The sequence below is a fragment of the Rhyacophila brunnea genome, unplaced genomic scaffold (assembly GCF_057557595.1).
Source record: "Rhyacophila brunnea isolate RB1 unplaced genomic scaffold, BYU_Rbru_1.0 scaffold_10, whole genome shotgun sequence".
In the NCBI taxonomy this organism is placed as follows: Eukaryota; Metazoa; Arthropoda; class Insecta; order Trichoptera; family Rhyacophilidae; genus Rhyacophila; species Rhyacophila brunnea.
The window spans coordinates 6,260,720-6,280,168 of NW_028232752.1; the positions used below are offsets into that span (position 1 = coordinate 6,260,720).

A 19,449-nucleotide genomic window follows, 5' to 3' on the forward strand; every position below is an offset into this window, starting at 1 on the left:
CAAAAAAAATGATAAAGATCATTTTTGTTGAAAATCTATACCAGGGGGGGGGCAAACTGTGGCCCGCCGGGTATTTTTTTGCGGCCCGCCATCATTAATTGTACTTCTGATTATGAATAACTTTTTTATATTTTTTTAAAAAATATTGACTATAGATTAAAATTTGAAGAATTTGTTGTTTCGTGAATGTATTATCTCAGTACATCTTCCTTGCGACTCGTCTCACACTATGTAACCACTATTTTCTACGTTGAACATCGTGACATATTTAAATACTTTTAACTCCGCGTTGCAAGGAAAAAAATATATGCATGTATAAAATATACCCATAACACATGATAAAAAGTTTGAATGGATTTCATATAAAACTCAAGTTATTCCTTCGACAAATATCGAATAATGACGTGGACCACTTTCCAACTTTGAAGTTGATGAATATATCAGAATATAAATTTGAAGAATATGGTAAAATTATTAAAGCTCTGAATGACGATTTTTCACAAAGATTTGGTGACTTCCGAAAAATTGAGACAAGTTTAGCAATAGTACGCGATCCATTTTCAATAGATATTGATAATGTACCGACAGAGCTATAACTTGAGATTATTGATCTGCAGTGTGACACTGATTTAAGAGAATTGCATCGTTGTGAAGAAATCTCCAAATTTAACAATGGCTTCAAATTATTGGGTAAGTATATATATGCATTATCAGCAAGTATTTTAATAAAAAAACGAGCAAGTATTTTATTAAAAAGGTGGGAACTATTTAATATGAACAGCAAGTAAAAAATGATTATTGGTAAGTATTATAATATAACAATGGAAGTATTTAAATTATGATAGGGAATTATTTAAACAATTTCTGGGAATTATTTAAATAATTAATGGTAAGTATAAATATCAATTTATCAGTATAAAATCTATTTTGGACAGATTTTTTCTTTTACAGAAATAACTTATTTAGTAGCTTCCTTATTATGTTAAATTTAGTAGGATAGTATTGTTCTTTCTATCTGACTCTCCAGAACAGATTGTACTATTAGAATGGTATTTCTCTATTATTTCATCCCTTACGCCCATTTAGTGTGGCAGCATTTGTGTATCTATAAAATGGCTCAATGATGCAATGCAAGTCTCCTGAGCAAGCTTCTAGTGCCTTTAAGTTACTATTTCATTTTAACTATCAGCTGTAGCTTAACTTAACTGCACATTCCGAACCATCAGTTGTAGGTAGCTGTTAGGCATACACTCTTGATCTAAGCGCACTTCAAAGATATATGTAACCTTACCTTATGAGATTCAAACCCTTAATCTCTACTTCATTGCGGAGTTAAATAAATTGTAGTGTCTACTATATACATTTTCAACTTTGCAATAATAACAAGACATACTTCAGACTTGTATAGTGCTTATTACATATTATTTTCAGTATCAGAATTAAATAATAAGACAGACTTCAGTTGTTTACAATAAATGTATTTCTTGTGTTCAAAAATTCACAATAATAATCAATGATAACAAACATATGACAGAATAAGACGTTTCCTTCAATGACATATCAATTACATACAACCTATTACTAAAGACGACCGATGTCGATCAATGTGAATGATTGAAAATGATAATCTAGAATACACACCCAGTCAAACGATAACATAAAAATCTTTTCCTTCAATTACGTACAACCTATTACTAAAAACGTTTATGAAATTCATAAAAGAAAACATAAAATTTGTGTTGTTTTTACTGTTATATTATCTTATGCAAGTCTACATTTAAATAACAAACCATTTTAGGATTATCGGAAAACATTCCGATAATCGCAACTTTTGACAGCTCGATTTTTTTATTCGTTCGTTGATCAGTATTAGAGCATAGACAAATCGGACGACTTATTAATTGTCCTCGGACTTTTGGCTCGCCAATGGCAATACGTTTCACGGTCTTGTTTACATTACATACTGTAATAAATTAACAATATTAAATTATTATCTGATTCGGCATTAACACTAATAGTAAAAATAATAATATACATATTATATAAATAATTAAGATACTTACTTAAATTAGTAATTTTAAAAGACGTTGATAAAAACCTTTTTTGTAGTGATGAGTAAAAAATTAAAAAAAATTAATTGAGATAAATTTAATATCATACTATTACTATTAATTATACAATAATAGGTAATAAAAATGTACTTAGTTTAAAAAAATGATTTCTGTAATATTTGTAGTACCTACCTAGAGAACCTATATTTTTGATCAATTATTAATTTAATCTTTGAGGTTATTCGCATTTATTCTGTGAAATGTCCATCTAGCTCTTTTTTCTGCACCTCTGCGACTTCTTATTTGATCTTCTTTTAATAATAATATAATCATAAATAGTTTGTTCTTACCGATATTCATGAATGCATAGACTAATATACTTTATATGCGATAATGGTAACCCTAAAATGCCGTGCGCCTCATTGAATGTTTTTTACTTTTCATACCATCAAAATAATAATGGATATTGATTTTATCTATTGGCACATGTCATTTTAATAATGATTATTTATTTTTACTACTGATTTTTGAATATTATTTCTTGCTGTACCATTATTTTACATTCAACATTAAAACTGGCGGGCTTATACCGATACTTTGAAATAAATACTTACCATTCATTTAAAATTCTGACAGTTGTTATTTAAAAACTTTTCAAAATTGTCTATTAATACTTGCTTCAAAAATGCACGCCTTTTACAATGCCCTTAATTCAGACAAATTCGACCAACTTAAAGATTATGCAAGAAAAATGTTCGTTATTTTTAGATCAACCTATATATGTGAACAAACATTTTCGATCATGAACCTCAATAAAAATTCTTTACGATCAAATATCTCCAATGCCCATTTACAAGCAGTTTTGAGAATATCAACTACTAAAAAATTAAAAAATGAACAACAGTTTCATTCTTCTCATTAATTTTTTTGTAATGTTTATTTTTCGAGATAATAAATAGTGTATCTAAAAATGGTATTTTACTTGCGGCCCGCCGCTCATTTTGAATTCTTGAATTTGGCCCTCCATCCAAAAAGTTTGCCCACCCCTGATCTATACAAAAGTTGTAATTTAAGAATCAATATCCATTAAATGATATTATCTTTCTGTGCATGTAATACGTTATGGTTTTGAAGAACTTTTGGAATAATGGTGAATTTAGTTACACTTACCCCAATATTGGGGTAAGTGTAACAAACTGACTAGTAATCAAAAAATATTAAAATGTCGTATTATAGTAAGATATACAGTGGGTTCCTTCTGTGCATATTAATTGTAATGATATTGTAGATCATATTATGGTAAAGTTTTCAACTGTTCAAAACATACCTATTCATCGTGAACCAGGTTGAAATTCATCTCATTAAATTCTATGTCACACTTACCCCGACTCACCTTAATTTAAAAAATAATATTGATTAATCTAATGATTTTTGATGAGTATAAATGTTAAGGAAAATAGAATTTAAACTCATCTTTCAATTTTATATCGCCAGTGAGTTATTGAAATTTCATCGAATTACGTGTGTACTTATTCATCAGTAGTAATATTACATTATCTTCGTATTTCCCTTAAGTATACCTGACAAGTGTGTTCTTTTTCTCTGATCACCACAGCCTACCTCGTTCCAAAAGTCGCCCTTCGGCCACATGGTATAGTATTTTTACTTCAAATGGGATAGTAGAAATCAGTTAAAATAAAAGTCACATTTTGAAAATCAGCATTTTAATGGATAATAAATTAGGTATAAGGATATACATAAAAGCAGTTTCATCATCAGCCTTGAAATTGAAATCACTCAAAGGATTAAATATTCAATCGGTATATCCTTTGTATTTTCTGCATAATAATAATAATATATAAAATACCTTACTAGAATATAATGCAGTTTAATAGAATAATATTACGCAATGCTTACAATCAAAGATATATTTAAAACTTGCATATTATAGGTAGGTAGGTATGTAAAATCCTTACAGACTTACAAAAATACATTTTTAATTTAATCAGCCCGATGACTCGACGAAATTTAACAAAAATCACAAATCTTCGACAGACATTCAATGTTATGGACCTCACTAATGATCAGTTCCCTATCATGATGCCAAATGGAATGAACTTCAATCGAAACATGATTTAAGTATTAAGTATTAAAACATCAGTTTAATCGGCTTAATTGATCCATTAGTATGACGTATAAGGAATTGGCCAGTTTTCGAAATTCTCACCCCTACTGTGTCACATTTTTGAACTCCTTCCAATCGATAAATTATTTTTTTAATTGAAAATAATCGATTTCAGTATATCATAATATTTCATTCTCCGAAATAAATTGAGTTTATCCACTTTGTCACATATACCAGATCCCTTCCCCCGCAATTAGGATGTGATGTCATATACAGACAACCTCATACACAAATTATAACACTGTTCTTGTAATAACCTCAAGATCAGTTTGCTCCTATGAAATGAGTATCTTTGAAAAGTTTTCAACTATCTATGTAAAACAGTATATACAAACATAATAGAGTAGGAGATAAAACATTCACCTCTCGTTACATGAGCCATGGAGGTTCGAATCCCGCAGCTAGGTTGTTTTTTTTTATCAATGTGTGTTTGTCCAAACGCATGGCCGCAATTCATCCAAATAATATGTCATTATCGAATAACTCCAATATGATTACTACGTAAATTGGTCTTATTAAAATGAAACATTTTTAGTATGATAGAAGGGAGCTTTACTAAACTAAACGATGTAATATAAGAAAAATTTACAATAAATTTTGATTTTAGTGGCACGTATTTATAAAAAGTTTGAGAAACGCTGCTTAACGTCATAATATGCTGTTTTAGACCAAAAATTGTAATTTAGTCGATTATTTCCAAAATTCACCTTGTCCATTTTGTTTTGTTTCGAGATATTCACAAAAAACGAGTATGGAACCTCAACAAAGAGAAAAATAACCATTTTTTCTTGAGCCATTGGGCGGGTGCTTATGATTATGATATTTCAACTACAGAGCTTTTCCAATCAAACACAAGAAATTTTTGCGGCGAAAAGTTTCAAAATACTCTGCAACAATGGAAGAGATGATATTTGAAAATTGCCACCAGACGGACAAGATGCATTTTGAAATTGGATGATATTTGTCAACCATTATACTGACTGCAAAAGACTAGTTTTGGAAATGTTTATAGAACATGTGTGTGCCACTTTGAATAAGGAATAAAATTGCATATTCAGTTAATTTTTGGTCAAAACTGGACAAGATGAATGATTTACGAAACATGGATGCAAACCGACTTGGTTACAGGGGGAATAGAATTGAACAGTTATTTTTAATAATTATATCGATGGCTCAGTTTAATAGTACAAGTCAAAAATTTCAAGTTTAGAGTTAGCCATTATATTCGTATATCGCTCCTCTTCAGTTCCACAAAATTACAACTCGAAAAAATTACTAGTTGTCCTCGTAGGGCGGATGTTTTTGTCACTTTTCTACAAGTCAGTATCAGTATAGGTGAGTCAAAACTTTAATCAGCCATTACTCAAAACTAGCACTATGGAACTGAGCCATCGATATGTCATGTTCAGTCAAAAGTTTTATCCAATCAGGCGGCGCCACATCGAAAAACTGATCATTAGTGGTCGTCCATTATCTCCAAATAAAGATTCAGGGTATTTTTACGAAAGATATAACTAATAAATGACAGTATTTAATACTTATTCATATCTGAGCGGCTGTACATTATAAAATAAGCTTTATAGGCTCCGTTATAAACTATATTATTTCAATAACATATACATATATTTTGCATAATTCGAACGTAGTAGTAATATTTGAGTTTTCAACTCCTGAAAACGCTTTCAATTGTCATATTCCAATACATTATAATAATATATACACAATAAACTCGAATATATTACACAATGGCATATCGTTTATCATAGAAAATTCGCTGCAGGTCATATCCTCAGTGCGATATCGAGCCAAACATCACTCAGTCCCGATTCGAATTGATTTTCTTCACGTTCGTTTCGATGAAATCTCCGCGGCACAGCTCACTCGGGAATATCCCTGAAAAACGAAACCGATTAAAACATATTACACTTTATAAAAAATATTATTAACAAACACAAGAGTAAATCAGTTGTCAAAAAATATTTAGTCGTATTAAATCATCTCAAACCAAGTAAAAATAAAAGTGGAATCATTTAATAATAATTAATTATTTACAATATCATTTCATTAGTAATCAATCCTATTCATAGAGAATGACAAAAAAAAAACAAAGTATAGAAGTTTTATCCGTGTAAAACATAGTTATATATCTGTACCTTAGAGCCAGTATGTCATATGAGGCTATTGGTTTCAAAGTCGGTAACCTCCATTTTTACGTATTTTGATTTTGATTGTGTACATACTTTTCTATCATTTGTATATTCATAAAATATCAAATCCTCCATTTTTTAGTTAAATAGAATTAAACTATAGGTTGATTGCAAAGTCATATTATATATTCATCGGTCGCCATTTTTTTATATTGTACAACTAACTTTAAACATGACTTTTTATTAATTTTAATGACGTTAAGGACATTTTATTTCACTACACTCTTTTTGTAATTGTTTACTAATATGTTGTAAAAAGAAAATATTATATTTGAAGGGTACAGGCGAAGAACATGTTATGTCACAATTATTAATAGTCAAAGCATTATAGAGCATTGAAAATTATCATACATGCTAAAAACAAGAAATGTCTTGACATTTCGTCGCTGTAGGATTGGTTTGTCGAATAGACCAAATGTAAAATGTTCAGGAGATGAAAAACAAATTACATTATCCTATATTTAAATACATGGAGGTATTTAAATTGTTGTTTTTACAGCATATGAATGCTCTTTTCATTACAAATCAATAAAGAAAAGGATGGTTCTGGTCCATTTAGATACAAAAAAGCATTCTGCATTAAAAGGTCGATTGCGACAAAAACGGATATTCGACAAACCAATCGTATAGTGACGATTTGTGTAACATAACATGTTTTTCCCCTGTACCTTTCATTTGTAGTCCAAAATAATATGTTTGACAATTTTTTGTGATTATCTCAAAACGGTAGAATATGGAGGTTATCGACAAAATTTTGCAGAAAAATAAAGTACATATTTTGTACTTAAAATATTATAATACAATAACCTGACAGTCATAAAACCAAAAAATCTATAGACATAAAGCAGTTAAAAAATCTTAAAATTGCATTTTCCCGAAAGTGTTCTTTTAGGCTCTCAGGTACAGATTTAAATAACTACTTTATCATTTCAAACACAATGTAAAACAAATAAATATCTCAGTGAATAAAATTTTTAAGTTATCGATATATTTCTGGTTGACACGGATATTTCGATACGTTAATATCATGACTATTGGTTTTATTAAAAAAAAATTCAATCTGAAAAAGATTCATAAGTACTCATGGGATGATCTAGAAAGGGTTAAGGCATAATGACTAGCGAATTATTACTATAGGGGGATCACACTTATTACATGGCGCAACTCGGTGACGTATTCCACTTTGTAAGTTGTCCTCGCTAAATCTTCTTCATGCATCATTACCAATTACGCAGTATCAGTCCACAATCATAAAAAGAAGAAGCGAATCTATAATCTCGTACACTTTCATAGACATCCTTATCCGTTTCCGAATTGATGATATATTACAGAAAATAGTAGATTCAATGAATAGAATTCCGAAAGAATAACCGGTTTGGATCCAATGAGATACCTGCAGACTGTTTATATTGACATCTTGAAACGGAGATAATGTACAAAGGGGTCATCCACACATGACGTAACACGATTTAAATAATTTTTACCTCTTTGTCGCAATCATCACAAAATCTTGAGAAGAATGAGTTCATAATATTATGTTGGTTTTGTGATGATACTACCGCTTAATCCAAATCACCACATAATAGCAGAGCCCCTACGTCCCTAGGGTGTGACATCAAATATGGAGGACCCCGAAATAGTGAAATTTACTAACTTAGGACCAAATGCAGAGATGTCACTGTTAAATTAACCTAACTAAGCTCGGATGCATAATCATACTTGTGTGCACAAGTGGCACTGCACTAACAGCTGTCAAAATAATCAAGAATGTACACAGAATTCAAGCAAAGTTTTCAAAGTTTCAAATAAAATGATTGAACACTTGATTATTTAGACAGGTGTCACTTGCGTTTCTCAATTCTGCCACTATCCGCATGAAGTCTCTAAACGGCCACCTAAGGTTAAGCGTAAGTTATATATGCATAAATATGACTAGGCATCAGGCATCGATATAAATTTGAAAACTATTTTTTCCTTTCATTTCTCCAATAATCTTAGGTTAAAACAGTTTTGATACATATTAACGATAATCCCTAAATAAGCAAAGCAAAGCAATATTTATTCTATGTAAAAATCGTGCACATATCCAGTAAAAAAAGCAACAGAATATAATATATACCGTAAAAAGCTGTAAATATACAACATAATATATTTATAAGAAAAGCTTCATTCAAAAAATAAAAATAAAATAAATTCGTATATTATAATTCGTGCGAAACGTTTTTTGTGCCATTATTTATTGTATCGAACTACGTAAGTATATAAAATAAAAGCTTAAACAAATACAAACATAATTATTATATAATATTGTGCTACTTGATAATCATTATAATTTGTGTAGAAAACCTAAACCTATAAAAAATATAATATAAACATTATAATGAGACTATTAAGAAATTAAATAAACAAATTTTGTGAAAATCTCGATCGATACTTTTATAATATATACATTTGAAAAATCTGCAATATATTTTACAAACATCTAAATAACGGCTAATTCTCGGATTGTAACGTAACCTTAAAAAAATTACGTGTCTAGTAAAATTATTCATGCGTGTCTAGTGTAAAAGCAAAATGCTTATTAGAATAACATTGTGATAATTCATTGAGTATTCCTACCATTAAAAAATCACCACACCACCCCTCTCATTTGCCAACATTCCGTCTTTCACGCCACAGCGTCTAGGCAACAATACAACAACTCCAAAGATCACCGTTACTCTAGAATCTAGCAAAACCATTTAAGAGTACCACTGAAAGAGTTCTGATAATGTTTAACACAATATATCATGTCACATATAATAGTCTATAAAATAAAAATAATATAATGTAATGATAAAATACATCTACGATAAATTACCGTGTTATTTGAAATTGCAGTAACTCACTAGACTTTTTTTAAAACAATATGTTTTTCATTAGTTCATAATTTAGATGCTAAGAATTGGATTGAACAAATACAAGTGTACCGGTGAAATTTGTACGTATGCAGTTCGCCGTATCACACTTCACCGTGAAATCTTTTATCGGAAATATAATATGGTCGTATATTAAATACCGTCCAACCTCTTTAAGTCGTATAGTTTTATTTATCATAATCACAGGGTTTAATTGAATTTTAAAAAATACAGTAAAACCTCGTTAATACAAACTCCATGGGACCGAAAATCGAAAAAATAATTCGAATTACGAATTATGGAATGTGTGGGGGGAAAATTTTGAAAAAAAAAAATTTTGTTTTTCATTAATTTTGTTTCCGATCATAGATGTGCCTACCGAATTGGGTCATAAAATGTCTGGATTATTTTTATTACCTTCTTAAAATAAGTAATTTTTGATTTTTTAAGAAAAGCCTCACAATTTTCAATGACTGACTCGTGAAATAGTATACTTTATTATGATTTATTGAATATTTTTGTATTATTGAATTAAAGGTATAGTTTTATATGAAAATAATGTTCAAGGGACTTTTTTTTCGGGAAAATTTCGAATTACGGCGAATTTCGAATTATCAGTGTTCTTACTAACGAGGTTTTACTGTATCTAACATTATCTACAATTTGTATTCTTAGTTCAATGAAAACATAAGTATAACTGATAAAATGTGAATTATTTTTGTCGGATCACGACAGCCTACCTCTACTATTATGGTTTGGTCTAGGCAAGGTTTAATCGAATTTTAACAATTAGCCAACACCATCTACAATTTCTATTCTTAGTTCAATGAAAACGAACAAGTATGACTGACAAAGTTTAGTGTGCACTATTTATGTCGATTCTAGCTTGCCTCCACCCTTTGCCACTGATTCATAATAATATAAAAATGGCAACACAAAATATTCTTTTAATTTCAATTAATTTTTTGTCATTATCTCTGAATGATGTTCAAGCTAGTTACTACAATTTCACTTAGCACAGAAATAAACTTGACAAAATCATTTGAATGTAAGTCAAAATCAATAAATTTAATGAAACAATTAATTAGTGTTTAGTAGAAAATAATATTTGATGATTGTTTAGTCAATAACACATGAAAACTAAAAGTCCTTGTTAGCATCAGTTTTAGTTTTTTTTATTACTGAACTTACTTGTAACTGTTTATTATATACGTTTCGTAATTAATACATATACCGTATTGCATCGATCATAAGACACTCCCATTTATAAGATGCATGCTTATTTTTAATCAAAATAAACAATTGATTCATTAAAACTTCATTACGAAGATAATTCATTGAAGAACAATAAAAGCAGTATATTATTATTTATGGAACGTCTAAACCATTTTTCCAAATCGTGTTTCAATTTACAGTCGTTGATCTCTACGTTTTTCCACAAAATAACGTCTCCTGCGTCATCAATGTTGTCAGTGATGCAGCATTTTTTGAAAGCGTACGGTTGTGAGACACCGGTTATAAGATTGACCGAAATAGGAAAAAACATGCGTCGTGCAATCGATACAATACGGTAATGAAATTTTTGCTGTCTTCTGTGAATCTTCATCCAAAAAATTCACCATGAGAATTCGTGGTCTGCGTTGAGCCGTATGTGTAATAACTTGAATTATCTACATAAAACTAAATTTTGAATAACTATTGATAATCGATTGTACCAGAAATATACCAATATAATATTATTTAAAGCATTTAATGTGTATGTTTAATGTTACTGATACGATCGTGTCCGTAATAACATTTTTAAAAAATCTAATAAGATAATGTGTAGGTAGGTACCAGTGGCGAAAACTGCATGTTGGACTAAAGTAAACGATTATAACAAATGAATAACAACACAACAGTGGCGAAGGTGGAGGTAGGGTGTTAAGATCCAATATAAATAGTGAACACTAAGCTTTATCAATCAAACGTATTTGTTTTCATTGAATAAGACTACAGTGCATGGATAGTGTTTGTCAGTTTTTGAAATTCAATTAAACCCTGCATAATCCAAGCCATAGTAGATAATAGTTAAAAAATATTCATTTATCTATAAAATATCTAAAACTATGTATGGTTTATTGGCAGATAGAAGAATATTTTTTATCAATTACGGTTTGGTTGGGCAGGGATTAATGTATTTTAAAAAACTAACCAACACCATCTGTAACAAATATATTTTTAATTCATATAAGAATACAAATAAGTATGACCGAAAAAGTGTGCACAAAAACTATTATGGTTCGGTTTAGGCAGGGTTTAATTCAATTTTAAAAAGTAACCAGCACCGTCTGCAAATTGTATTCATAGTTCAATAAAAAGAAATATGTATGATTGACAATAATTAGTGTGAACTATTTATGTCTAATCTTAACAGCCAACCTCCACCCCTCGCCACTGCAACTCACATTGACAGTGATCAACGAGCTATAATATACCTGCAGTATTTAGTAATTATATTTTGCTCAACTGAAAACTTTTTGAATAGAAACTTAGTGCTTGGCCAGACCTGTGCGCGGGCAGCGCCGCGTGTAACTCAAACGTATAACCGTGTGTGAAATGCCCAAAAAAGGACATTGTCTACGAACATTTCACACACGCATATAAGTTAAAGTTGCGCGCACCGCTGCTGCCCGCTCGACCACTGTGTTCTAGCACTTACGCTTTCGTATTCCACTATTATTTCGTCACTGTTCTGGCAGAAGACACTAATTCGAAAAAATTACATATTGAGTTAATACCAAAATGTTCCTTATTTCAAACTTTACCGTCTGGAAACCTTCTTAATAAATAAACAGTCTTTTTTTTAAAGTCATCCTTTTTACGATTACTTAATAAACTCTCATGATAGACCATTATTTCAAACTTTTTAACAACTTCAAAGTCAAATTACTCAAAACTAGTATTCTCCAGTTAGTGTGTTCTGCCAGAACAGAGACGATTTGCAAGTTTTATTCATGTTGAGAATTTTTTTGTTTAAATATTTATTTTACGATTCAAGGTAAATGTTGGTTAAATAATAATTAAATAATGAGTCTTCGCCACTGTTTAGTAAACTGCGATAAAATGGTAAATAGAAAGGAAATACACAAATACAAGGAGAAGGAATACACTGACTCATACAAATTAGTTATGTTTATTATAATATATATACAATAAACTGTATTTTATATAATAATACTAACCATATCACCTTTAATTTTATCTAAGATGACGTAACATCGCCCCTTCATAAATTCTACATAAAGGCGTTAGGAGTTCAAGCGAAGACCAAAGTAGAATAATCATTTATCATACGAAATATAAAATGAGTCTCCCTTGTGGTACATACAATCAAATCCATTACACAATAATCAATAGTTCGATACATACATAATATAAATAGGGTTTAATTGAAATTTATTATCTTAACTACCACCTTGACAGGTATCAACTGCATTGCAACAGCCTCAAAACTATAATATATATAATGTATATGTGTTTTTATATTTATAATTTATAAAGGATACTCGAAAGGGATACAATATTTTAATTGTATCTATAATTAACATTGTAATAATGATTATATTTAACGGATGTACAAACTAGATGATGAAAATGTACGGTTAATATATTATTATTAATTATGTTATAATTTTTTATCAATTTTCATGATTTCAAATATAATAATATTTACACGAAAAATTTGAAAGAAACTCGCTCACTAAAAGCTAATTCTTTGGTTAATAATTTTAATATAAAAAAAAACAATGCCTAAATTAAACAAAATTGCACTTAAATCATATTGTTAATGTAGCACCAATATTCCGAAAATCCACAACATTATAATATTATATATAAAAAAAAAATACTAAAATGATTCTTGGTGCATTATTAGTTATAATTATAATAATCTATCATTACAACTAAGACATATTATTTTCACAATCTTTAATATTGCATCGTACGATAATTCTAGTTAAATATTTAAAAGTTTACCATAGTTTTCGGATTTATAAATTTAATGATATTACGTTGTAACACTTTACCTACCGCTATCGCCAACGTGGTGGCGTCTTGTAATAACCAATAACCAATGGTTACAGACTACTTTAGACACATACAATATAAATTTAATATTCAATTTTAACTGATTTAGTTGTTTGGCTCACCTGCCCCGATGTTTGAATTTCCGAGGTCAATCGTTACACGTAAAAATGTTTTTTCTTCATGAATAAGCACGAGTTTTTGAATAACCAAAAAATAATGACACCAAAGATTAGTTCTACTTATAATCATTGTACAGTGAATAATTTATTTTTTAAATACATATATATCTGTTGTACCTTAGAGCTCAAAGTCTGGAAGTCACATATTCAATATTTTACAGGAAAGCAGTTTTCACATAGAGACCGACAATTTTAACGTGAGGCTCCCCATCAACTTGGCAGTTATACAGCGAAGCCTCACGTTAAACTTGTCGGTCTCTAGTTAAAATACACTATGTATTTTAACTAGAGACTAGTAAATATACGTATGTTGGACTTCTACACTTTTGCAATTAATCTTTTTGCATAGCTTAAAGAAAAAATGACTTCAATTGGACATCACTATATAAACTAATTTAAATCAGAAAATTCATTCAAGAGACTCCAGAGTGATAAACAATTGAATTGCTGTTTTATTTCAATATTTTCTGAAAATTTAATTGAAATACACAATACATATTGCTACATCAATGCTACAGTAGGACATTCTGCAAAAATCGTGTCCTACTGTAGCATTATTGTAGCGATATATATTGGATAATTTAACGATCTGAATTTATTTAACGAACTAATTTTTATTGAACATCGCCAGTATTTGGTGTACCTAACTACTTTGTGTAATTTTTCGCAATAGGTAAAGTGTTAATTTATTATAATACTCAATACTACATGTATTGAACGACTTGATAAAGAGATACAGTCTAAGAACTATAGGTAGGTACTTTATTAATCAATTCATAGGTACCACTTTCACACGGTATCATTTCAAAAATGCAAGATATATTCTATAAGTATAGTATATAATGACTAAACATGACGACCACGATTAGTGATAGACCCTGATTAAAAAATTAATAAAACTACAATACTCAAAGTATAAAATAGTGTTTTCTTAAACACACAACGAGCATTCTGGCAATACGGCCTGTTTATAAAATTATCAAAATTGTTCGATGTCCAAAAAATATTTCATATAGAGAGAGCTAAAAGAGTTTTGCATTATTGTAGTTATTTTTGTGTAGGCAGGCATCAGATTTTTATACCACATAGGACCAATCGCAAAATATTATTTTTAACAAAAATGTTACATAGGACATATTGTCAGAATACCCGTTATATGCTTATGCATTAAAAGATCGAGCGCGACCTATTCCAATAAATGTGTTTCATTGTGTTTTGGTAAAAACATTGAATTAAATAAGAAATTATTTATTTATTATTCAATTCTAGATAAAACAAGGGGCTCAGGAGTCATTAATGTAAAAATGTAAAGCGACAGACGTTTGAACAGATACAAGCTATATACTGATTTTCCAAAAAATCATGTCATAATTTTCTATAGATGTCTTTTAATGTAAATAAAAGGATGAATAGTGTTTTCAATTTGGTTATCAAAAGAATCACTTAATTAAAATTAATTAATTAATTAAAACAAATAATTAATTAAAACTAATTAATTAATTAAAACAAATTAATTAATTAAAGCTAAATTAATTCAATTTGGGAAAACATCACTCGATCTGTAAATGCATAAGGCAGTCCAATTATCAAAAGAAAATAAACTAACTAACAAACGACAATATACTTTCGATTATCCGGGCTAATGATGCGGAATAGGGGTACGAAAAAACACATTTCTATCGATTACATTACATTATTTATCAAGAAAATCTGCGATTTTTGTTTGTTTAACGATTTCCGAATATCAGTTTGAAAACTTATCCATTGTATGCAAGAGTAATCTGCGCCCAGATATTCGACAGTTTACTGTACATAAAACATATTGCAGAATTACATACCTAGCTTTGTATAGTCAAATAACTTTTAACTTTTAATCCGAGTATCAATATTTGTAATAATTGTATTAATCCTTTTTTGACATTCCTGCTTTAAATAATCTAATAAGAAAAATCATCTGATACTATAACAGTATATAATACTAAAATCGGTTAGCTTATTCCCATGAATTAATAAACCAAATAATTATTAGTCATTGATTACACATTATTTCATTAACATAAACGAGATGTAATCGAATATATGCGTAGTTAAAACGTTGTGATAATATTACGTTACTTCTACGATAAGTCGATATCTAATAATGAATACGTAATAGTAGAGAGTACACGGGTATAATGTTTGATACAAAATGCAGAGGTTTGAGCAGAATGATTCTCACTATATACTTTCAAACTAAGAAAATAATAACATTTTTATATTATTACAATATGGATAATATCAATTAAATATGTATACATAGGAATAATAGGCAATTATCTATCAATATATTATAAGATTGACCAGTTCTATACAACAATATAATATTTATCTATGGTAGTACGGTAATTTACTATGTAATATAAATGAGATTTTTTGTTGTTATAAATTGAAACAAGCCTAAAGCCTAGTACCCACGCACGTTCTTGCTCGATCGAACATGTTGACTTGGAAGCATGCTCGTCGTTGTGCCCACACGCTCAAGCAGCTTGACACAAGACGCTCAGTCAAAACGCACACGTTGAGTCATGCTCAGGCGAATTTCTGTCGAGCATCGAGCAAGAATTACGGACCTTGAATCTTTTTCGCATCGAGCAAAAAAGGATCAAACGAAATGGTACACACATTGAGACATGTTCGAATGAGCGTAAAACCATCGAGCAAGAACATGCGTGTACTTAGCATAATACTTAAAACTGTAATGTTCATTATCAAACACACATCTTTAGAATAATCTCAGAAACATATATATAAACCGTATCAGATGGAACTTGGATCCAAATTCTAATATATAAATACAAATATGAAAATTACGTGACTATGTGGAATTTCAAATAACACATAAAATATATAGTCGAAGAAATTTCCACATGACTAGCAATTGCATCGAGGGATTAATTAATAAAGCTCACCACACAGATTGCGATGGATGTGAGTTCGGATTCCATGCGGTACAACTTCTAAAAGGGTATATTTTTGAGATTAATGCAAATTGTATGTGTATAAAAAAGCTCGCACAGACCAATGCGAATTTCGCACGCATCTGCGAATGTTTCGCACTAATGACATTCGTATCGCCTTACAGACAAAATCAATCGTGCACAACAGAAATATTTACTATCAACCGGGTTTTTGTTATAATATCGTAAGTTTTATATAATGACTGTATATTAATTACGACGTATGTATGTGTAGTTTTAGTGTAAACACCACTAAAATTCGATTTTCGCAAACGTTGGAATCGTCCAAATATATTTATTACCAAAACTGACACTACAGTTCAATGTTGCACACAAAATATGATACACGAAAAGTGTTGCCGGCGCGAATGTTACACAGCGGTCTGTGGGAGCCTTGATAAAGTTTTTTTTTTTTAATTGAACAACGAATCCCTAGAAGATAATTAATTTTGGTTTTCGCCATTTTTCTAACATAAGATCATGTCTTGATTTTTACCTTTCTGCATTACAAATAGTATTCAAAGTTCAAGTGAATACGTGTATTAAATAAGGCTCTAAGTACCAAAAAGTAGTATTGCCTGTAGTTACAAAATACCGAGTCATTGCAGTAAAATTACATGAAGCAGACCTTTTGAATAATGTAGTTTTACAGTGTGAAGCAATCACTGCAGCTTCTATAAGTTTAGGTATTAAGAACTCGCAAGTGTCAACACACCATCATCAGCTATTTTATATTGAATGCCGTTGACCACTGTAGTGCTACTTACACCATTATAAATAAAACACGCCAACGGACTTACAACGTCGACAGGTTTAATTATTTTGCTGTATTTTTTTACTTGCTTGAGGCACTTAGACTATAGTTGAAGTTATTGGCGTTGGTATGTAGAACATTTTTCTATAAAAATGTCAGTTTTTATTATTTTGGTACTTAGCGCCTTAATTAATACACGTATTCAAGTGTTGTTATCATGAAAGATTCTTTCCCAAACGTATAATGAATTGTATATCATTAATGCGTGCATCTGTCATGGGTCAATTTTACTGTTCTATCATTTCACAACAATTAAAAAAAAAATTGAACTGATTCTATGACCAAATATTATTAAATAGAATGCGAAAACTATAACTTGATGTGCGGCAGCTTGGTGTACTAAAATCCCCTCTCGCCATCCTTATTTGTTCCCCCACCATGAAAGCATTTGACATTTTTTATTTGTGTGTTCTGTAATTCATTTAGATGTGTCAATAATGCAAAATAGTTTTGAAAGGAAGATTAAAAGTTGTAATGTGAAGAAGGAAATTGACAAAAAGAGATTATTTGGCCCATTAAACAACATTAACGAAAGAATCGTGGCGATAACAAGACAAATCATTTGACATTTCAATGTTGCCACATAAATAAAAAATATCCCAAATCAATGGGAAAGAATGGCCGTATATCATTGTATTTTATCAAATTGGGAACAATATCTTCCAATCCTGGCAATACTTTCACAATACTTCAATAACAAAATAAATGCCGCAGCCAAGCGTCTAGTTAAGCTTTTCGCATTCTATATCTAGTGAATTTTTAGTGCCCCAAGTGAAGGCTAAATCTATAATGAAAGAGCGCTGGCTAGGAGGCTAATGAAATGATTATAATCTGACCTTGAACTGTCATGTGTAAAATGATGGCGGTGTATCCAACCTATGGGAATGTTTGAAATACCACCTATACATCTACATTATTATAATGCACAGGTTATAAATAAAATTTTTTAAATTTTGAATAACATACTACACATAAAACTAAATTTTGATCCTTGAAAGCGGTAGTTATTCATCAATAAATAAAATAATCAAATAATATATTTACGTCAAGCAAACAACTACTACAAAAAACGAACACCTTCATTTGAAGTTTTCACATTTGCGAGTTCAAATTATTACATACATATTTATTATAGGCCGATCACTAAGTAAAGAAGGTTCCTTATTTCCGTTGCACTGAAGAAACTTGGGTGTGAGGAGTTAGGAGACAAGGGCATACAATGAATAATGAACCGCATTTCTGAAAATCTACACATTAAAATCATGCATTGTTTGTGAAAGTGTTTCATACAATTCAAAACACTATAATTATTGATTAAATGTAAAGCGGACTTTGTCACTGTCAACGATGGGTAGCCCTGTATCACAATCAAGTGGGATATACGTACCTTCTTTACTTATTGGTGGACCTATAAATTTAAATCCACTGAATAAATTACGATATATTTTTCAATGCTAAGTCTATTCAATATGTTACTTGAATCGTCTAGAAGTTAAACACATCAGATATCACAGGACCCATATCAGTAGTGCAGGGTGGAGAAAGGCTGTTCTGAGATTCGTCATAAATACTGCACATTAAACTTTGTTAGTCATACGTATTTGTGTTTATTGAACCAAGACCACAATTTACAGAGTGCATTGGTTTGTTTTCAAAAATCAATTAAACCCTGCCTAAACCAAACCATAATAGTTTTGGTATATTTTGGGCGATACGACAAAATTGTGCACACTTTTTCAATCATGCTTATTTGTTTTCACTGGATTAAGAACACATTATATTGTTAGTTCATTTTTTTAAATTGCCCTGCCCTAACCAAACTGTAATAGATAAAAAATATTATTCTATCTATAAAATAACCAAAGTAATGTATGATTTAATTGCATAATTTTAGATATTTTATAGATAGAAGAATATTGTTTGACTATTATCTATTATGGCTTGTTTTTCGCAGGGTTTAATTGAATTTTAAAAACTAACCAACACTCTGCAATTTGTTGCAGTCTTATGATATTCGACCATGTCCGATCCTAATAAGATCATATTGGCCTC

At 30.0% G+C, this 19,449-nt stretch overlaps 1 protein-coding gene across 2 annotated transcripts in view; it reads right to left on the minus strand.

The window, feature by feature from the left end:
* Positions 1–3,761: 3,761 nt before the first annotated feature.
* Efa6 (Exchange factor for Arf 6) overlaps positions 3,762–19,449 on the minus strand; it is a 308,310-nt gene continuing 292,622 nt past the window's right edge. For both annotated transcript variants that reach the window (XM_085950148.1, XM_085950141.1), the window contains exon 22: positions 3,762–6,129. In XM_085950148.1, the coding sequence (XP_085806274.1) occupies positions 6,114–6,129 (16 nt within the window). In that variant the 3' untranslated portion in view covers positions 3,762–6,113. The remainder of the gene's footprint in view (positions 6,130–19,449) is intronic.